Source organism: Garra rufa, chromosome 1 (assembly GCF_049309525.1).
Source record: "Garra rufa chromosome 1, GarRuf1.0, whole genome shotgun sequence".
Lineage (NCBI taxonomy): Eukaryota > Metazoa > Chordata > Actinopteri > Cypriniformes > Cyprinidae > Garra > Garra rufa.
Genome location: NC_133361.1, coordinates 47,172,375 through 47,195,263, shown reverse-complemented (window position 1 = coordinate 47,195,263; position 22,889 = coordinate 47,172,375). Strand labels below are relative to the sequence as shown.

General features: G+C 35.5%; 2 protein-coding genes across 2 annotated transcripts; both read right to left on the bottom strand.

Moving 5' to 3' along the window:
- Positions 1–1,448: 1,448 nt before the first annotated feature.
- pitpnbl (phosphatidylinositol transfer protein, beta, like) lies at positions 1,449–11,944 on the bottom strand. The gene is made up of 11 exons (XM_073833373.1): positions 11,843–11,944; positions 11,391–11,421; positions 11,037–11,182; positions 8,188–8,279; positions 7,982–7,989; positions 7,742–7,816; positions 7,462–7,545; positions 7,134–7,211; positions 6,197–6,304; positions 3,182–3,304; positions 1,449–2,350 (listed from the first exon to the last, which is right to left on the bottom strand). Exons 1-11 carry the CDS (start codon positions 11,929–11,931, stop codon positions 2,303–2,305), a joined length of 882 nt encoding a protein of 293 aa, XP_073689474.1. The 5' UTR covers positions 11,932–11,944; the 3' UTR covers positions 1,449–2,302.
- A 2,812-nt stretch (positions 11,945–14,756) lies between these two features.
- LOC141321412 (heat shock 70 kDa protein-like) lies at positions 14,757–17,704 on the bottom strand. Its single transcript, XM_073833372.1, has 2 exons — positions 17,428–17,704; positions 14,757–17,128 (listed from the first exon to the last, which is right to left on the bottom strand). The coding sequence occupies exon 2, from the start codon at positions 17,100–17,102 to the stop codon at positions 15,171–15,173; it is 1,932 nt and encodes a 643-aa protein (XP_073689473.1). The 5' UTR covers positions 17,103–17,128; positions 17,428–17,704; the 3' UTR covers positions 14,757–15,170.
- Between the last annotated feature and the right edge of the window lie 5,185 nt (positions 17,705–22,889).

Here is a 22,889-nt window from a genome sequence, read left to right as displayed (position 1 = left end):
TGGGCAGAATGTGGAATATTGTGATTTTTGCCAATAAAATAAAAAAAAATTGAGATTTAAGCCAATTAACCGATTAATCGAAAAAATAATCGACCAACTAATCGATTATCAAAATAATCGTTAGTTGCAGCCCTAGTTTAGATAGCATAAACTAGCAGCACAACGTATTCAGTAGTTCAATAACTGTGCGATCCATGCTGCTGTTTACATCTAAGTATCTCCAAAATGGCCACGCATCCAGGTAACTGACCAAATCGTGATGTAACCTTTGGTCTGTGAACCTTTTCCAGCACAAAAGGCTGTGATTGCCATCTAAAATCAATCCTAGACCCCCTCACATCTGCTTTTTGTCACCCAAGAAACTCTTGAGGAATTCTTGATTTCCTTGCTAACACGTTCTATAATAAAACTAACAAACATTAAAGCTAAATCTGTGACTTGCCCATTTTGTTCTCTCCCTAGCCCTCTTTTATTTTCGTATTTTACATTAACAAACATGATTACAAGTCAGCTATAGCTTCCCTGCTGAAAAAAAACAGCTAAAACCAGCCTAGACTGGTTGGCTGGTCTTAGCTGGTGGTTTCCCAGCCTGACTAGGCTGGAAAAGTGGCCAAAACCCCTCTAAAACCAGCCTGCCTTCCAGCTATGACCAGCTAAAACCAGTCTGGTTGACCAGCTGAAACCAGCCAACCAGCCTAGGCTGGTTTTAGCTGTTTTTTTCGCCAGGGTTACCTTCACATCCTTCCTTAGCCGTGTTCGTTGCGTCAAAATGTTGTCTGACAGAGAGATATTTAGATTTAATAATGGGTTTACGAGCAAACAAATCCGCCAGAGTTCATTTAAAAAGTTGCTATATAACATTTAAAACTTACTTTTGTTTTGTATTTAATTCTACAGAACTGTCATTGACACCTGGTTGAAAGGCTAATTCACATACTGAAAAGTTTCACATAATTTTGTGGCACGGAGTTTGTAAGCTTTATCTGATAAATTATTCTGTGCTAACACGGTCGACGACCTAACATGTATAATTTTTTTTACACTGTCTGGGATTGAAAAATGTGAAATTGTACACGAACTACACAAACCCAAAATAATTCCGCACAAATTCAAACCACTAGAGGACGTTGTCGATCACTGAGGAGAGAACGAGGCCATATACAGCAAGTACCATCATACAGGTGCATACCATACCAAACAACAGATTATGTACGCAAACTGATGATTTAATCTAAAATAAAATCACATAAATAGCACATAAATTTGGTCGCATAATAACAAAGGTGGTTTGATTTAAGTCAGGATGTAAATTATGCTTCTTAAATGCATGGTCTACAGAAAAACATACAAGGCAATTTTTTTTTATTTAGAAAATGTCATTTAAAAAGGCATAATCTTGATTCAAATAAAAACAACAGCGCAGAAGAATCAAAGGATGCACACAGCTCTTGGTAGTCAATGATGTTTTCTTTTATTTGTTGTTACAGTATTGTAAATTGTACTTCACTCTCCAAAAATTCAGACCATCCCACCCGAACGGAGGGGCGTGGCCTGTGGCATGTCAGTCAAAGGTGGGAGGGGTTTCAAGGCTCTTACACTCAGTTTAAAAATGAAACCATATCCATCCACTGCTCTCAATGACATCCACACTGGAATCAGTGCAGAACCAAAGCGAAAGACCACCGGAACTAAACCAGAAAACCGTTATGCAGTTGAACAAGCCTTCTGTTTCCCTTTAATCTCAATTACTCGTTCATCTGACGTCAATGATCCTACCTCTTGAGGCGTATACAAGTTCCACCGATATTTCCTGAACAACATGACAAATTTAACAGAATTAAGAAGTAAATTACTTAGTCATTTATTTATGGTCAAAATACATGTAGTGAATGATATCCTCAGACTCTCTGCGGAACAGGTTTGGGATTCGTTACTCCACCGGCGCACTCAGTAAAAAGCTGATGGTTGCAAAATGAACCAAAAACCATTAAACAGTTATAATACTTAATTATAAAAAGAAATGCCGGTATCACTTAACATATCGTAAGTGAATCCAAAAGAATTTGGCAGCAAATGATGAGGTTTAAAGTCAGACTGCACAAACCACAGATACACATGCATACTGTGCACATTCGCTTAAACGCATTCACACTCATGGTAATGGACATGTCCTGGGAAAGGGATGACAGTTTCCTGTTTGGAAGGGCTTGATGATGTGGCACGTTGTGATTGGCCATGAGGACTGGAGGAGGTAAAATAAAAAGTAGCCCCTATTTTGTTTCTTCCATTCTTTTGGCTCTTCCTAGTCCTCCCCCGCTTTCATCCCTCGCACAGAGCCTTGGCTGCGCATCTGAAAATCAAAATAAACAGATTTAATAATAATCCGTCTACCATTCCTAAGTTTGTGGTAAGATTTTTTTTAAAGCCAGAAATCAATACTTTTATTCAGCAAGAACACATTATTCAAAAGTGTCATTAATTAGACATTTATAATGCTACAACATTTCTATTCATCAAAGAAAAAATGTATCACGATTTTCCCACAAATTAATCAGCACACCTGTTTTCAACATTAATAATAAGAAGAAAAGCTTCGGTAACACTTCACAGTAAGGTCTCATTAGTCAATGATGTTAGTTAATGCATTAACTAAACTTAAGAATAAGCAATTTGTTGAAATATTTATAAATAAACCAAGCTAATAAGAATACAACCATTCATTGTCAGTTCATGTTATCTTAGGGGATATTAAATATTAACATTCAACTTTTGATTTGAATAATGTATTAGTAAATGGAAAAAATTTAGTTTAGTTAACATGAACTAGCAATTTAAAACACTTCTAATGTAGTCATCTAAAGTTAAATAATACATGTTATTATAAAATGTTAAAAAGCAAACTTTTTAACATTTAAAAAGAATAAATTATTAGTAGTATAAATAGAGGAATTGAGAAATTGTTATTACTGTATATTTGATCAAATAAATCAAGCCTTAGTGAGCATAAGAGACTTTAGAAACATCAAAACGACCCAAGTCTAGCTTTATGTAACACAAAACTGGTAAGACTGTAATTGCAATGTATAAATCATCTTCATTAATCTTAATAATTTATAATGTCCTGCAGTCATTTTGTTAAAAACAAAGAACTACGTTGCATGGTTTCTACAGAAATGCATACCTGGTCCAGCTCCCTCTGTGTCTCTTCCTCCATCCTACGAATGTCATCCATAGTGAGGTCCACCCAGCGGTCCAGCCAACAAAAGAGCTGCCGATGGAAATTAGTGAAAAGCCTTTTCTCCTGCTACTCAAACACAGAGAGAAATGGGGTTGATATTAGTCCAACAGCATGACAAACGACTTTTAACACCTGACAAGAGCTGTCAAATCACCAAAAATATATCAAACTAGTAGAGCATTGTTAGTTTGTTTGTTTTTTAACACCATGTCAGCTTTTTCATGGTGAGAACATTTCAGGTTTAGGGGACAGTTCTCACTATTAACTTGTTGCTTATTAGCATGCATAATACTAGCATATTCGTTCTTAAAAGCACATATTAATGTCTTATAGAAACAACTGGTTTTTGGTTTGCTCATACTTCATAGTATACGTGACCCTGGACCACAAAACCAGTCATAAAGGTCTTTTTTTTTTTAAATTGAGACTTCATGATGTATGGTTTGTTAGGATATGACAATATTTGGCCAAAATCCAACTATTTGAAAATCTGGAATGTGAAGGGAACAAATTTTTTTTTTTTCCAAAATATTGAGAAAATCGCCATTAAAGTTGTCCAAATTAAATTCTTAGCAATGCAAATTACTAATAAAATAACAAAACATTAAGGTCCAATATATTTACGGTGGGAAATTTACTAAATTATTTTTGGCATAAAAGAAAAATAAATAAATAACAATAATTTTGACCCATTCAACGTATTTTTGGCTATTGCTACAAATATACCTGTGCTACTTAAAGGATTACTCTACTTCCAAAATAAAACATTTCCTGAACATTTACTCACTCCCATATCATCCAAGATGTTCATGTCTTTTTTATTTCAGTGGCAAAGAAATTAAGTTTGAGGAATACATTACAGGAATTTTCTCCATATAGTGGACTTCAATGGTGTTCAACAGATTGAAGGTTAAAAATGCAGTTTCAGTGCAGCTTCAAAGGGCTCTACACAATCCCAGGCGAGGAATAAGGGTCTTATCTAGCAAAACAATCTGTTATTTTCTAAAAAAAAAAATTACAATTTATATACTTTTTAACCTCACATACTCATCTTGTCTAGCTCTGCGATGCTTATTCTCCACTCCTGTTCAAAAGTTCTACCTCATTTTTTTCTCTAACTTCAAAATCATCCTACATTGCTTCAGAAGTACCAACTCAGTGTTTACAAAGGCCACGTGCAAGGAGGGTCAAACACCCTTTACAAAAAATAAGGTAAAGCAGTGATGTAGTATTATTTTGAAGTTGGAGGAGAAAATGAGATTTGACATATCTGAACTGTCTTGAACTGGAGTGCACAGAATACACATGCGCATCGCAGAGCTAGACGAGACCAGCATTTGTGGTTAAAAAGTGTATAAATATTTCTTTTTTAAGAAAATGACTGACCACTTGCGCCAGACAAGACCTTTATTCTCTGACTGGGATCATTTAGAGCCCTTTGAAGCTGCATTTAAACTGCATTTTAACCTTCAATCTGTTGAGCACCATTGAAGTCCACTATATGGAGAAAAACCCTAAAACAAATTTCCTCAAAAAAATGTATTGAAGAAAGAAAAGACAATCTTGGATGACATGGGGGTAAGTAAATTGGCAGGAAATATATTGAAAGTAGAATCCTTTAAGACCATGGTCCAGGCTCACTTATAGATTCCACACTGTTATTAATATTGCAATAAATTATTGGCTTTAGTTCCACATTTTCAGATCTTCCCTTCTGCAGCAGTTTCTGCTTCCTCGTTTGCACAGTGCCCAGGTACCCAACAAAATCACATATTCAATTTTTTACCCTCTAGTTTCAGCAGTGTGTAAAAAGTGCTGGGTGATCATTTTTATTGAATCATATTGCTTGAAGACAGGACTTTGTGTCTTCAATTATAAGAAAATTTCTCTGCTGCATAGTCTTTAGGGGCTCTTGCAACACATAGCTCTAGGAACTAGCCAGCATGGTGTTTCCTAGAAAAACGTTTTCCCCCTGTGGCTGTTTTCCTGGATGCATTCGTATTGGCAGCGTTCAACAGTGACGTCTTTATTCGCAGTATTTACAAACGTCAACAGCCAGTGAATGGAGGACGCCATAATCAGTGGGTTTCATGATAACACAGATGAAATGTAAATGCTCAATTTATGCAACTGACTAAATCTCCTGCAACAACTCACAGTGTTACATATCATCAAGGCGGAGAAAAGAACAACACTGCAGAAAACAAGTAGCTAAATGCCACTAACGCTGTTTTCCATGTTCGTGGAGTAAATATATTTACATGTTTTTTTTTAAATGCTGGGTAGCCAATGTTTCATATGCATTTGGCCAATCAGTAAGGGCTTTCACACAGTGTAGTTCTAGGAACTAGCCAGCATGGTGGTTCCTAGAGAAGCAATTACTCCATTCGCACCGGCAGCAGGAACTCTAAAGCGGCAAACAGCGACGTCTTTATGCTCGTCATTTACAAATGTCATTTACAATTCCATGTTCGTGGAGTAAATACGTTTACACAGCTTTTAAAAAACTGGTGTTTCTTATGCATTTGGCCAGTCAGCATACACTTACATCACTGGTAGTTACTACAGAACTGTTTTCGACCCTACTTTGAAGTAGCAGCTAATTTAGTTTCGCCAAATAGAGTTCCTAGAACTAAATACGCTCCTAGTTCCTGTGGTGCAAACATGCTAAAAAGTGGGTACTTCTGCCAATAGTTCTAGGAACTATGAAATGGTTCCTCAGGTGTGATGCAAAGATACCAAGAATCCAGTGCCAAGATGATAGCATTTGTTTCTGCTGTCAAAATGTAGCTGTTGAAGATGATACATGGTCCTCAGATTTGGATCCATCAGAATATATAGGGATGTGATGGAAACATATCTCTGATGTTGATTAAATTTAACCAGCACAGTATAAAAGAGTAAGTTGAGCCTTTTGGTGCTGGTGCCATACAGAACTCTTAAGTGCTGAAGGATCACCTTATGAATGAAGCTCTCCACACGTCCCTGCAGACCCCACCAGCGAAAATGAACCGTCACCAGCTTGTACGCTGTCATATAGGGACAGTTACCATTATGAAGCTCTTTCTGCAACAGACAGAGATAGGTGGGCACATCAAGAACAAATATTATAGATAATCACTCATTTGAAAAGTTCAATACAATTAATGTTAACAGAAACTGTGCATACATGATCAAGAATGAGATCAATTACAACATTAGCTCTGTTCTAATTTAATCCAAGACGGCAGACAAGGCAAGAGGAATATTGATTTCAAATAAACTTCTTTCAGTATTTAACAGTATCAATAAAAAAGTAGCTTACTGTAATTAAAATGGAAAACTGTTCAAATCTAATCAGCTGAGTTTTGTGCTCTTCACATGTTCATGAGTTGCTTCCTAATGAGTCAACAATGAGGTAATTGTTTATCATTAAGCATCATGCCAGCCACCACAGATATATTTATGGCGAGAATCAATTTAAAACAAAACTGTACACATTTTTTATCTTTGATACAAAAAACTAACTAAATCATATAAAATACAAGTAAATACAAATAAACTACAAGTAAAGACACTTAGAGAAATTCAAGACATCAGAAATATGCTTCCGAGATAATGGACGCTGGCATAAGAGTTCACCCACTAACAAAAAGTCATAGGATTTTGTCACGTTTTAGTGTTGTTCATCAAATTTTCATTGGCAAATTCCAGTTATTTCCATAGAAATCAACACAATGCGAAATTCTGCACAAGGACGAACATGGATTTGGTTTGAAAGTGATTTTTTTTTAACATTTTTTTGTGAAGACACCTGTAAAAAAATTTTTATATAGGCAGTATTCATAAAGGCGTTAAGAAAAGAGCTGTTGTGTTTCAAAAAGCATATATATGTGAATATGGCTTGTTTGTGTACCTTCCATTCAGGTCCCAGAGGTCCTCTCCCAGTTTTCTCTGAGTGGTAGATGGCAGGGTCCTCTTCTGCTTTATAGTCCTGAGAGACAAATGAAACGGAGATGGAGAGATGAGCGAATGAGGAAGAGGAGAAACATAAAAGCAAAATAGCAGGTCAACACAGGATTCTGTGCTAATGTATGGATCTGATTTAAATCTGCAGATTTTTAATGAACTCCACCTGAATCAGAATAAGAAAAAGACTGTAGAGCATCTTTAGCACTGACACAAACTATGGATTCACAATTTCACAGAAAGACAAAAAAAAGCACTTTTCGTATTTAACTCACCACATCATCCACCTGAGAGCGATCAGCTATATCGATCGGCACAATTTCAATGTCCTCCCACTCCTCAGGAGGAAGACCATGAGGCTAAACATAAAATAAAACATTGAAATGAAGACATAACTTAAGTCAGACCTCTTATCTATTCTTGCATCAACTCGGAATACAGCCTGTAACCATAGTGACAATGGCTAAAATCGGTAATTAACGATTGTGGCATTGTGATTATTAAGATTATCTGGCATCATGTAAATGTGCTGATGAACTGTGTATTAACACTCACATTCTCAGTTGTTCCCATGTCTGGTTTGTGCCAGGTTTCAATCTTAATGAAAAAATCATCCTTCATGTATTCATTCTGAAAAGGAAAAAGCATAAAGAGAGCTTTACAAACGTAATCCATCTTTAATAGAGTGTTCAGATCAAAATGGTGAGACATGCTGACTAAACTCTGATTCAGCAAAAACAACTGTGAACAGTCTAGAGCAATCTCAGAGCGTGATGATTTCAAAAATACACTTACTGTAACGACTGCGGTGTTCCATAATCGATTTAGTTGTGGGAGTGAAGAGAACAACGACATTGACAATGAGAAAATAGATTTTTTTGCATAGCTGAGTAATTTATCAATGCATTAAATGCAAAAGCAAAAGAAGTGGGTAGAATCATACTCTCATTCATAATTAATCACTTATTCACTCATGAGCAAAATAATTAGTTTTTACTAACTAGTGCGACAGTATGGGTAGGCGTTCCAGGCTTTCTCATGAAAAACCAGGGCTCCTTCAGGGGCAAACATCTGAATAAAACCAGGAACCTTGCTGTAAAAGACAAAATAAATATTCATATAGTTGTAAAACAAACGGCATCAAAAAAGGCTGCACGTCTTGGAAGAGTAAGACGACCAAATACACAAATTCTTGTCTTTTCTAACAGTATATGGGCCATTCTACGGAATTGGTCCAGTCAGAGTTGGAAACATCTTGAAAATAATTTGTCTTTTTTCAAAAAATGTGTATATATGCAAATTGTAATATCCCAGGAACACATTTTTAATAACTGTGCAGTTAATTCTCATATTGTATTTTCAGAAAGTTCTGGAATATTTGTCCTCTCCCCAAATGTCACTACAAAAAACACAGTAATAATAATTTAATTAGAAGAGTTATATTGCCCTATTAAGATTTTGCTAACAGCTTACTTGTAAATATAAATTTTATAAATTAAACTTTTTCAGAGGTAAATCAATAACAATTACATTTACATTCCAAATTACATTCTAATCTAATTTATGAGATTTGTTGTATTTTGAATCCTATTTGTCTTTGCAAAAGGCAAAAAGTTGATCATACTGATTTCAAAGTTAAGGATTCATTGGTTTGAATATACACTGAAGCAAAAACTATCATAACATCTTAGCTGATAATTCAGTATACTTCATTTTTGACAAAACATCCCATGTTTTGGTGGTGACTGCGCATTTTCGGTAGTAATGCTTTGGCAGCGACTACATCAAATTACAGAATTTTAACTTGCATACTTAAACGCTAATAAAACCTACTGAACCTAGCTCAAAGATGCTATTCACCACAGTGTTAGCTAGAAAAGCGGTACACATATTAAAACTAAATGTTATGGAATAACTCACAAAAAAGTGTGCTTTACTTGCAGAAAAAAGGTACTCGGCTGTGACGTTTCTTAAAGTTAGACAGATTTTTCAGACTTCTTAACACAATTACCTCAAAATGATGAGAACTATCTACTCACACCTTGTAGCTATGAAAGAGGGGGGCACAGGAATATTTTCTGATCATAAATGTAGGGGTGTAGTTAAAATCAGCCAATGGACTAAAACATAAAGTGGTTTAATAGTGACATGAAAATGCAGGACACATTTTTTTAATTAAGTTTCATAATTTACAAAGAAAATCTAAAATAAGAAATGAATCAAAAATAGACTTTGGAACAACATTGGAATTTTTTTTTTTTTAATATAATCTTCATAAGTGGAGATTTAGGGTTTAGAGTTCAGCACAGCCACCTTCCAACTGAAAGTACCCAATAAATGATGATTTTATATTAAGCTTACTAATATTTTAAATATTATTGTAAGTTTCAATAGATAAAAGAAGGGTCTTAGTAAACTTTTAAGATTTGAATACTACTCTAATTGCTTTTTAAATGTGTTTTTTGGTTGTGGGACAGCAGTTTGGACCAACTGTACCAAACGGCCCATATTTGTTTAAACAAAGCCATAAATTCAATAATTTTATGAATATTATCCTTCAAATATTTGTTTGATTAAACAAGCAAACACAATAAAGCATTTACGCAAGGGTCGAGAGGGACGAGAGTACTTTATATGCATATAGGCAGGGACAAGATGTCACATTTGTATTAGAATTCTTAAATGTGTTAATAAATGTACATCCCACAATTTATGTTCTAATAATGTTGTACAGCACAACATCTTTGCTGATTCATGAACATTTTGTGATTCATAATTGTTATTGCTTACATTTTGCTAAAATGACTATTATTGTGACTAAAACCATGTAATGTGTGATGATTCAGTCAAATAAACTTTAACTTGGCCATTTTAGCCAAGACAAAGTAAAAAAGTGTGAAACTTGCCCCAGTCTTCCCTATACACTACTGTTCTTTTAATATTTTTCAATAATTTTGAAAGAAGGATCTTATGCTCATCAAGGCTGCATTTATTTGATCAAAAACACAATTAAACCTGGAATATTGCGAAATAATGTTATTTATTACTGTATTTATAATAGCTGTTTTTATCAGAATATATTTTGAAATGTGATTTATTCCTGTGCTGAACTGTCACATGATCTTACAGAAAAATCATTCCAATATTCTGATTTGGAGCTCAATGAAAATGTCTTACTATTATCAGTGTTGAAACAGTTGTGCTGCTTAATATTTCTGTGGAAAGTGTGTTTTCAGGATTCTTTGATGAACAGAAAGTAAAAAAAAAAAAAAACAGAATTAACTTTTGTAACAATGTAGACACCTTTAATGTTAGTTTTGCATAATTCAATTAAATATTTCCATTGATGTATGGTTTGTTAAGATTGGACAATATATGGCCGAGATACAACTATTTGAATATCTGTAATCTTAGGGTGCAAAAAAAAATCTAAATATTAAGAAAACTGCCTTTAAAGTTGTCCAAATTAAGTTCTTACAAATGCATATTACTAATCAAAAATTACGTTTTGATACATTTGCAGTAGCAAATTGACAAAATATCTTCATAGTACATGAGCTTTACTTAATATCCTAATGATTTTTGGTATAAAAGAAAAAATTGATCATTTTGGCCCATTCAATGTATTTTTGGCTACTGCTACAAATATACCCATGTTACTTAAGACTTTAGGTTTTGTGGTTCAGCGTCAGTCACATATAACTAGAATAATAAGTGTAGCTGCTAAACAGTAGATATCACTGCCAGAGGTTTCTACAACAATTCTGTGATCACAGTCTTATCTTATCTTACTGATAAGTGAAACCAGCATGGCTGTCAACATGATCAAAGCCTGTACACATGCTCTCACCTGTGTATGTGGTAGATCTTGTGAGTGTACTGGCCCTTCTCGCCTTCCTTCTCGTAAGGTTCATTTCGAAGGACCTCGATCCCTTCTCCTCCCCCTGTGTTGTTCTTACTGGCCTCTGCAACCGAGTACAGTTGGCCGACCTGGTACTGAGAGGGGCGCAAAGGGGGTGTTACATAAATAACTAGTGTCAACTGTCCACCAGTTCACAGCACAATAGAGACAAACGAAGAGGTGCTGCTCTGACTCCATTAAAGGTGAAGGGAGCTGTCTAAATATTTGCTTAAGCAGAAACACAGATCCCCATTGATCACAGAAGGCACAGGAGCCGGTTACTGTAAAAGCATGGACTCTTACCTCTTCTACTGAACATGGCAACAGCACCTGGCTGAAATGAGAAGTGAGCAGAGGTTAAAAACAGCTCTGAATCATTTATTCTCTCATATCATGGACACTGCATCACGCCGCGCCTGTATAACGGGCGTGTCGTTAGCTGGCCCCGCTTTGTTTTGCGATAAACCGGCATTTTAACACACAGCGGAGTCTGAACTCAATATATTACTCTTATTCAATACTCATCCTATCATGCGTTGATGAACAGAGGCGTTGGTGGGGACGCGGTCTGTAAACACACTATAATGCTGTATCAGGCAGGCTAAGCGGCTAGCGCCCGTCCAGCACATCCAAATCACGGCTTAAAATGATCTGTTTACTATGCCATATGGGAAATTGTTTGAAATACGCCAGTCACAGACTGTAAAATATAGCGTAACGGAATCCGTTTAATGTATAGGATAAAACGCACTCACTATTGCTTGACGAGTACCATCCCGAATCTGGACAGAACGGTACATTCAACAACAGATTGCGGTCGCCGGAAATGAACCACTCGCGTCATCAGTGGAGAGGGGCGTGAAGAGGACACGCAGGGGTTTGAGAAGAGAGCCCATGATGGGAAGGGAATTTCCTGGGATAGTCTTGGGACTATCAGTGTTTTCTGTCGTAAATTAAACTAGAAAGTATTCTTCGGTTTCCCTAGTAATGCTCAATCTTTCTTCACTTACTTCTACCCTAGATGGAAAAAACAGCATAGGACAATATTTGGCCGAGATACAACTATTTAAAAAAAAATCTGGCACCTGAGGGTGCCAAAAAAATCTAAATATTGACAAAATTGCCTTATTCAATTGAAGTTCTTAGCAATGCATATTATTAATATAAAATTAAGTTTTGATATATTTACGGTAGAAAATTGACAGAATGTCTTCATGGAACATGATCTTTACTTAATATCCTAATGATTTTTGGTATAAAAGAAAAAAAAAATGATAATTTTGACCCATTCAATGTTCCCTAGCACTTTGCAAAACTTTGTTTGATCCTTGACGCAATGGCGGGAAGCAGCGCAAAGTAGATTCTGTGCTTACTTGATCTAATATTTCATGTTTTTAAAAATGTTGTAGATTTAAGTCGCAAATGAGAATCACTAAAATTCTTGAATATATCTTGAGATCTTCTTAATGATTTTCAGTTTTGTTTAGGATAATTAAAGCAACCGTTTTTAAATAACAAAAGAATATGTAAAAGTATGGTATTTGGGGTCTAAAAGGCACAATAATTAACATGGTAATTAATAGAAGGCTGACTTTTCTATTTGTTGACATGATTCAGATGGTAAATATCATACATTAGGTTGGGTGTCCATTTTAAAGATAATCACCATTTTTAGAATTAGCCATCATATTTAAAAATGTGCTATTAATCATATCGTATAATAAAATATCATTTGTTGTTACTACTGTAAATCTATATTACATATTTATGGGATCTACTGCAATGCTTTCAGAATCTTTACATTTTAAAATGATTTTGTTTCTGTATTTTAAAATATATGAGTTATTTTAACATATTTTAAAGACAGTATATTCATTGAACAAAAAATAATCAAAGTAAGCAGAAAATAGTACAAACTTTGCTAAAGTGATTGTTTTGAACAAGTAAAAAAAAAATTATTTTAGCTAAAGTATTTGTATCAATACTGTGTGCCTTTTACCACATGTGGCCCCCCTTGCCACCTCATAAGATTTTTGGAACAAAATAAACGACTTGTATGATTTATTTTAACACAAAACCTGTTGCTCTATAAATGTTCAATACAAACGTATATATTTTTCTGCAAATATACACTATGGGCACAGTGAAAAACACATTTTTTTCTTTGGGTGGGCCTCAAGCCCTGTTGTACCCTAAAGTTTTTTTGGAAACTGTAATGGTGCCTGTTGGTCTCTAGTGATAATTGTTCGCCTTCTATTGGTGGCTTAAAACCACTAAATCCTAATGAAATATGTCCCAAAACACACTACAGTAAACCGTTTTGAATGATTTTACTGGTTAAAAGTTGATGGTTTGTTATGTTTGTAATGGTATTTGTAGTGGAAACCATTAGAATTTCTGTGATGCTTTCTATTGTTTTGTTTTTTTTAGCAGGCCAGGATGGTCCGCAAAACCTGACAAATGGCTTTTCATATCTTTATGCAATAGATAGATAGATAGATGGATAGATAGATAGATAGATAGATAGATAGATAGATAGATAGATAGATAGATAGATAGATAGATAGATAGATAGATAGATAGATAGATAGATAGATAACGCCTTTACTCATCACACTTGCACAAAAACAGATTCCCTATTTCTCAAATGAATAAAAACAGTGAAATGCCAACTCAAAATATGACACAAACCTGCAATAATTAAAGATGTCAAATAACACAAATATCCTTCATGTATTTAATTATTTTTTATTAACCAATGTCTTTGTTGTTATAGTTCAACCAAACCAATAAGCAAAAATGACTTAAGATAAACATAACATTTGTGTTTTATTGCTGAAGAGCGCTTAACATTCTTTTCCTGCATCTTACTTTACATGCAATCCAGGATGACAGCACAGCTGAAAGGTGTGTTTGTGCTGCACCCTCTACTGTACAAACATAAATTTACATTTCATTAAGCCTGAGGTTTGTTTGTATCACTTTTGGTGTGACAGTGCTTTTACATTTGCCAAAAATAACTTTTGTATATTAAAAACAAACAAGCAAGTCCAGCTGAAAATGAAAATTCTGTTCATTTACGCAGCCCAAATCTATATTTTGAAGAATGTCGGTAACCAAACAGTTTTGGTGACTTCCAAAAACAGACATTTCTCAAAAAGTTTGGTTATGTTCCAACAAAAAAAAGAAAGTCATACAGGTTTGGAATGACATGAGGATGAATAAATGGTCACAGAGTGACATATCCCTTTAAGATAAATTAAAAACATAAACTGAGTCTGTTTAAAAAGCTACCAACTTCACTGTGTTTAGTTAATTTTATTTGTTTGAATTTGATTTGTTTTTAGTAGTCTCTTTAACCCAGACTGCTATAACCACACTTTGGCATCAGTACAATTATTTTATTTTCATGTTATCTAATTCATTTGTTAGATAAAGCCTTTATGCATCTCACTGTTAAGTAATAATTAGGTAAGTAAGCCTAAATAATCATTGATATAATTGATAATAGAGTTAGCTTAGGCCTACTGTATTACAACTGTAATATGTTTTAGAGGCAATCAATTTTAGACATGTATATACATTTAAGAACATTAAGTAAAAAAACATCTAAAAAACAGTCTTTTGTAACATGTTGTTTACAGTTTTAATAGTTTATTGAGCCTTGAACCAAAAAAAAAAAAAAAAACACTTTTATTTGGAATATGGCACAACATTTATGCCTATAACTGGAATATACACACAGAAAACTACACATTTTAACAATCAGCATGCTTTCTATGTATTTCTTAACATGTACATAACACATTTAATACCATTAACAGTCTTATACATGTGTGCATTAGCATTTCTTATAATATGTAGCAGAACAGATATACCTAACAAAAATACATTTTATATGCAATTTTTTAAATGTTCAACTGCAAAAAATCTAATGCATCTAATGCAGCATACAGTGCAACAGAAAATCAGCAGCAGTGGTCCACAACAGCATCCAAACAAATAGTCCAAATATTCTTAAACAATAAATTATGTAAATGTAATTATAAAGAAACCAAACCAAAACCACTGTCCATCTCATACTTAATCCACCTCCTCAATAGTGGGCCCCTGAGAACTGGCCCCTGAGCTGCCACGTGTCTGAGCTCCACAGCCTCCAGCTGGCATCCCTCCCTGGTATAGCTTGGTGATGATTGGGTTGCAGATCTTCTCCAGCTCCTTCAGCTTATGATCGTACTCTTCCTTTTCAGCCAGCTGGTTGTTCTCGAGCCAGCTGACAGCCTCGTTACATTTCTCAATAACTTTCTTCTTGTCATCCTCACTGATCTTGCCTTTCAGGTTCTCATCCTCCACACTGCTCTTCATGTTGAAGGCATAAGACTCCAGGACGTTTTTAGCAGCAATCTTCTCTCTTTGCAGATCATCTTCTGCTTTGTACTTATCTGCTTCTTGCACCATTCTCTCAATCTCCTCTTTACTCAGTCTGCCCTTATCATTGGTGATGGTGATCTTGTTCTCTTTTCCAGTGCTTTTGTCCACCGCTGACACGTTTAGGATTCCGTTGGCATCGATGTCAAAGGTCACTTCAATCTGTGGGACTCCACGTGGTGCAGGAGGAATTCCTGTCAGCTCAAATTTACCCAGCAGGTTGTTGTCTTTTGTCATGGCCCTCTCTCCCTCATAGACCTGGATCAGGACACCAGGCTGATTGTCTGAGTAGGTGGTGAAGGTCTGGGTCTGTTTGGTGGGGATGGTGGTGTTGCGTTTGATGAGGGCCGTCATGACTCCACCGGCCGTCTCGATGCCCAACGATAGTGGTGCAACATCCAGAAGCAACAAGTCTTGGACATTTCCAGATGTGTCACCCATTAGGATCGCAGCTTGAACCGCTGCACCATAAGCCACTGCCTCATCTGGGTTGATACTCTTGTTCAACTCTCTGCCGTTGAAGAAATCCTGCAGAAGCTTCTGGATCTTTGGAATTCTTGTTGATCCACCAACCAACACAATGTCATTGATCTGGGACTTGTCCATCTTGGCATCTCTCAGGGCTTTTTCCACCGGCTCAAGTGTTCCTCTGAAGAGGTCTGAGCACATCTCTTCAAAGCGAGCTCTGGTGATGGACGTGTAGAAGTCGATGCCCTCGTACAGTGAGTCGATCTCAATGCTGGCCTGAGAGCTGGAGGAGAGGGTTCTCTTGGCTCGCTCACATGCTGTACGCAGCCTCCTCAGGGCCCTCTTGTTCTGACTGATGTCCTTCTTGTGCTTCCTCTTGAATTCTTCAACAAAGTGATTCACCATGCGGTTGTCAAAGTCCTCTCCACCCAGATGAGTGTCTCCAGCTGTGGCCTTCACCTCAAAGATGCCATCTTCAATGGTCAGGATGGACACATCAAAGGTGCCTCCGCCCAGGTCAAAGATCAAGACGTTGCACTCTGAAGCTTTTCCTTTGTCAAGGCCGTAGGCAATGGCTGCAGCTGTGGGCTCGTTGATGATTCTGAGGACATTCAGTCCGGCGATTACTCCAGCGTCTTTAGTCGCTTGCCTCTGGGAGTCATTGAAATAGGCAGGAACTGTGATAACTGCATTCGTCACCTTCTGCCCAAGATAAGCTTCGGCAATCTCCTTCATCTTCACCAGGACCATAGAGGAAATCTCTTCAGGATTAAATGTCTTGTTCTCTCCTTTGTATTCAACTTGAACTTTTGGTTTTCCTCCATCACTGACGACTTGGAAAGACCAGTGCTTCATGTCAGACTGCACAACCGGGTCATCAAACTTCCTGCCGATCAGCCTCTTTGCATCAAACACAGTGTTGTTGGGGTTCATGGCCACCTGGTTTTTAGCTGCGTCTCCAATGAGCCTCTCAGTGTCTGTGAAGGCAACATAGCTGGGTGTTGTTCTGTTTCCCTGGTCATTGGCGATGATCTCCACTTTTCCATGCTGAAACACCCCCACACAGGAGTAGGTGGTGCCCAGGTCAATCCCAACAGCAACTCCTTTTGCAGCTGACATCTTTTTCACAGGTAGTTAACAACCAACTATAAGAAAATAGAAAATCAGGTAAATATTTATTATTACATAAAACATTTACACACTGTACAAAAAAAGCAGTAGGCGAAAATAATTACACCGAAACATGGTCTAAGGAAGGTTCTAGACAGAGGCTAACTAATTAAATACCTGGACGTATAAATAAAACTGAAGTTTAGTGTTAGAGAACCAGTATTGAAGTTGGATACAGATTTAATTGATCTTTGAGACACAAACAGCAGATAGCATTTTAAAAGTTAGTGAAATAATAAAAAGAAACTAAACAATAGTAACAAAATATACTTACCTTAAAATGCTGTAATAGTAGAAGTACCGAAACTTCCTCAACAGATTTGATATTTATTTTTATTTCCTCGGAGAAAGTCGTTTGTTCGCCGTAATTGTAGTTGGTCCTGAAAATACACTGATCCCCGCAACATGCTCTGCTGTTTATATACAGAAGTCGGTCTCCTTACATGTTCTGAACAGTTCTCGAAAGCTCATGCTGAACGGACCAATGAAAGTATGAAAACACAGAAAGTCCCGCCCTTGGTTTCTATAAGAGCCTATAGGAACCTTCCTGCATTTTCTGGAGCTTTCGCTAAGATTCTACTCATAAAAAAAAGAAAAAGATGTTTGTATAGACCATTTCAAGGATGTAAACAATAACAAGCGCGTTGGAACGTTACTGCGCATGTCCGGTCCTGAAACATTTCCGGTAGCGCTATTTCTCCGATCTGTCAATACGAACACATTCTTTTAAAATCTAGCGAAAAAGCTAGTTAAGGTAAAAAAGCTGCTCATTAACTAATCGATGCTGCGTGCGTGTACACGGGAGATTGCTAAAAGCATATCACATGAACGGAAATATTGTGAACATTTATTCGTACAATGGATGTCATCAGTCTGAAGCAAGCAGTGCAACTTACTTCATGTTTTGTTCCCAAGATATCCGGAGGTTGTTCGTGATTAATTTACTTGCATTGCGTGGTCAGTCTGTATTTCTGTTTAAATATTTGTTTTCATTAGTACATTACTTTTCACAATACATATCGTTCCAAACAACGCTAAATGTATGCTATTAAACTAAGCGCTCGATGCTATTATTACGTGTTGAATTCATTTCAACATGTGTTCAACGTTAGTTTGGTCAAGTTTGTTGCTGTGGAACAGTGCAAGTGGAGGGTATGAATGCTCCGAGTCATCATGTGATCACAAATAAACAAGATCGTCGCAATTCAATGCTGGCTAACGTGTTTTACATAAACCTGTATATCTGCAGATTAATGCTGCCTTCATGTGATATGGGAAAGATGATGCTTTCCACTTGTGAAGTGGAAATTACCAGTGTGTCGTGTTCAGGTGCTTTTGTTGTCATAGTGAAGAGAAACATGGCGGACTCGGAATTTGTCCTCACATGCTGTTTGGGTAAAAGTTTTAAAACGGTTATAAACTCCCTAATGCATCTGCTACAGGAAGAAGAGGATGCATCAAAACGCAAACGATAAAATGATAGGCTGTATATCTTATTGATCATGAATAGTATAGTTTTTTTAAAGACAATACTAACTAATGGTTCTGTTTTAGCTAGCCTATATAAGTTTTTATATAAGTATATATATTTTATATAGCCTATATAAGTTTTTTAACTTTTAACATCATGCAATGTTTACCATTCAGTATAGTTTCGTAGCTGTCCGCCATGTTGAAAGGTCAAAGTTTATCCCATCTCGGGTATCATAAAAAATTTCGAGCTTTCCAGTGGAAATTACAACGTGAGTGGGTGTTCATGTGCAATTTCGATGTCGGATTTTGGTATTTACCATAATTACGATAGCACATGAAGGCAGCATAATAAACGCACACACAAACACACATAAAGCATTCATATATGTTTTTATGCACGTATTTACTGTTCACACCCACACAAATTTTATATATATATATTCATGTGAAAATGAATACTGGTGTAATGTAAAGGCTGATGCTAATTCAGCTTTGCACAACATATTTTTTATAATAGAAATCATTTAAATAATTAATCATGTTAATAAACATAAAATACTTATTTCAAAAACATAAAAAAACTACTTTGTCCAAACTTTTGACCAGTACTGTATATAAACAAAAAGCATTCTCTCACTTTCAACTGTTTTTATTTCCAGCACATGTATTGATATGTAAATATTTGTATGAACATAAAATGCTTCAACAAATGAAACAACAACTGAAACAACATTTGAACTGAAATGGAGTACAAAGGGGGAACAAATATCAAAAGCAGCAGTCTGTATCTGGCCTGGTCATCAGTCGCTTTAAGTACTACACTAAATTACTGAATACTACACTCAAGTTCTCAATCACATCTGGGTGTTGATATGGTCAGATGTGGTTTGTCACTGCAGGATGATCAACTGTCGTTGGGTGTCTACAGATGATGGCTCTCCTTACACTGCCTTCTCAGATTTGGTGACCCTTCTGTATTTCTGCAACTGTTTACATCAGTTTAGAATACTTTCTAGAAAACAAAACAAAGGATATTAGCCATCATTATGAAAATGTATATAACATTTAACCAATTCTATGGGAATTACAGGGAGCTAACAAATTTCAGTATTACACTGTATTGTCAGATTTAGTGACCCTGCTGCATATTTACAACTGCTTACATCAAAATGCTTCCTAGATTAAGAAACAAATGATATTAGAAATCACCTGTATAAATTTTGTTTACATTATATAAGGATAAAAGTAGAAAAACAATTATTTAATATAATGCACAATATAAAAAAATAATAATGCTATTATTGCTTAATACGTAAGTACATCTTGGAATTAACATTACCAAAGCTTATGTGATGGAAAATAATATTTACCATAAACATTACGTTTTGTAAACTACTGCCGTTAACTGTTACACAATACGACATTCACGTACTTTCATGTTACTCACTGCATTTGTCAACTGACAAAATAACTAGACGACTAATATGAATTTAACCCACATAACACTTAGCAATAAAACAGAAATAAAAAACTTGCCTTTTTTCATTAACGTTACACACGAAAGCTAGATGCATATGTAAACAATGACAAAATGCTACTTTAAATTATGCAGCATCATACTTGAAGAGTTAACGTAAAGATATACAAATAAACCGATTAATTAAAAACGATATTTACTTGCCTGAATCGAAATGTGCGCTGTATATCCTAGAGTTGCTTGTTATCCAGCCTTCTCCTTCACTGCCGCAACACGGGTACGTTTCGCGGAAATCTACCGTTAAACACGTCTCAGAATGTTAGTACCGCCCCAGAGGGAGCACACAACCACCGAACGACAAGGATCTAATTTTAATTTAGACATTTAAGCAGGATGTTTGTATATATATATATGACCGCAACCCCACTGTTCATAAAGCGCTTCTCGCCATTGTTTTGAATGCGCTGGATCACTAACCGGAAACGTCCTGGGACCAACGACGTCACTTCCTTAAGCCGCCGAATAGCGCTTGAAATGGTCTATATATCATCATCATCATCATTTAAATTAAGTCATACACTTAATCTGTAACTAAAACCCAGATTTGATTTATTTCTGACGGTCAATCGTACGACGCTTTTTAAAGGATATTTTAAACACAATAAAACCTAGTATAATATTTGATGATTTTGATTGCCTTTCCCCTGCTTTGGATTTCCAGCATAAATAATTTTGCAGGCATAATTCATTTGCATATGATGTCCTAATAATCCAGAGCATACGATCAATGATGAATACCAGGAATAACTGACATTCATCAGATCAAATCACATTCTCGACGTGTGTCAAACGCGATTACAAGAAAAATAAACTGAGATCAAATGTTGTCATGAAAGCTATTGTTTGGCTTGTCATTTTATTCTTAAACGCTGAATAGCTTGTTTTGTTAAGCTATAGTCAATAGAGGGCACTAAATGCCTAATGCACGGGAACAAAAGACAATGGTTTCTTTTGTCACATATACACCTGTCTGAGGGAAAATTCTCTCATGATGAAACCGCAAGCCATTATTTATCCATTAAAAAATATGATCTCTTGTAATTTCACAACTTCTAATTGCATACATACACACCTTATTATTAACAATATTAGTGATAATTAGTGATTTATTAATATTAGTGATAGTAAAAAAGTTTTTTCTAAGATATTTCAAATTGGTGTGATAAATATTTATACAAACAGCCTTTAAAACTGTTCAGTAACCAGTTGCTATCTCCTGTTGTATTTATCAAGAATGACAAGACATTTGTTGCATGTAAATGCTTTTTCACTGTACTTGACCATTCTGGATCTTTCTTGGTCTGGTCATTATGAGTGAAAGGCACATTTACTGCCTACAGACAGCATATGTATGAACAGTGATAGTAAGCAACCAGCTACACATTTTCCGAAATAATCAAAAGTGATTGGTAAATAATAATAATAATAGCAATTAATATTAATTATAATTATATTTAATAATAATATAATGATTATATAATAATTAATTATAATTATATGTGACCCTGGACCACAAAACCAGTCATCAGTAGCACAGGTAAATTTGTAGCAATACATTGTATGGGTCAAAATTATAAATTTTCTTTATTGCCAAAAACCATTAGGATATTAAGTAAAAATCATGTTCCATGAAGATATTTTGTACATTTCCCACCATAAATATATCAACACCTAATTTTTGCTTAGTAATATGCAACGTTATAGGTGATTTTCTCAATATTTTGATATTTTTTCATATTTTGATGCTCCTGACACCCAGACACATTCCTAAGTGTGTAAACACACTTGGCAATAAAGCTCTTTCTGATTCTGAATAATCATCATTATCATCATATTTTATTACCAATGTATTTATATAGTTTTCTCACTGAGACTACTTAGGGGTTGAAACAATAATACATTCACATATTTAAAGAAAATATGTATGGTCTTACAAAAAAGATGCTATGGTCATAAATTAGTATTTTGCTACAGAAATATTATTTTATCTTTATATTAAACAGTGAATGCCCTTCACATTAAACTCATTCAGAGTCCTGCTGATCTCTAATGACAATACAAGCTCATCATCATAAGCTATATGTAAAGAATAGTGTATTCTGTGGGAAAATAGTGGGCTTTTTTGTCTTCTACTCTGCTGGGAGACTGCAATGTTTACTGTGTGAGGAGAAGAAAGTGTTCTTTAAGCTGAGTCGGCGTACTTAAGTCTAATGAATGTTTATTTGTGCTTTATTGCGCTTTAAAGCTCAAATTCCTTACCTCTTTGATGTAAACAAAAATAAACAGAATATTCTATTGACGTTTCCCTGTGAATTTTCCGTGGGTACACAGAAACACACGCTCTGAATATACAGGACGTAAAAGGGGGAGTGGGAGCACCATAGGGGTGCAAAAAAGCACCAAAAAGTCTGTTGCAGGACAGTTACAGTTTTTGGAGTGAATTAAAAAAAAAAAATCTTAGATACACAAAAAAACAATACTAAAATTTTACAGGTTAAACATTATTATTATTATTATTATTATTTTCTACATATTTTATTTAGTATTTTTTTCTGAATAGCTTTCAGTGAGAACAGCTTCTCTTATTGGAATAATCAAGAAGCAATCTCAGTGTTCAGTGTATCCCAGCTTTCATATATGACTCAGCCATAAGGCTGAGCAACATCCATCCTTTTTTACTTTTTTTTACACAACTGTCCAATGTGGCTCCTCCAAAAAGTGCACAT

Coding starts and splice junctions, on each gene's coding strand:
- pitpnbl (XM_073833373.1), bottom strand. CDS start 11,931: ATGACGCGAGTGGTTCATTTCCGGCGACCGCAATCTGTTGTTGAATGT. Junction 11,183..11,390: donor TGCCATGTTCAGTAGAAGAG/GTAAGAGTCCAT, acceptor CGCCCCTCTCAG/TACCAGGTCGGCCAACTGTA. Junction 6,305..7,133: donor CTCTGGGACCTGAATGGAAG/GTACACAAACAA, acceptor TGTCTGTTGCAG/AAAGAGCTTCATAATGGTAA.
- LOC141321412 (XM_073833372.1), bottom strand. CDS start 17,102: ATGTCAGCTGCAAAAGGAGTTGCTGTTGGGATTGACCTGGGCACCACC.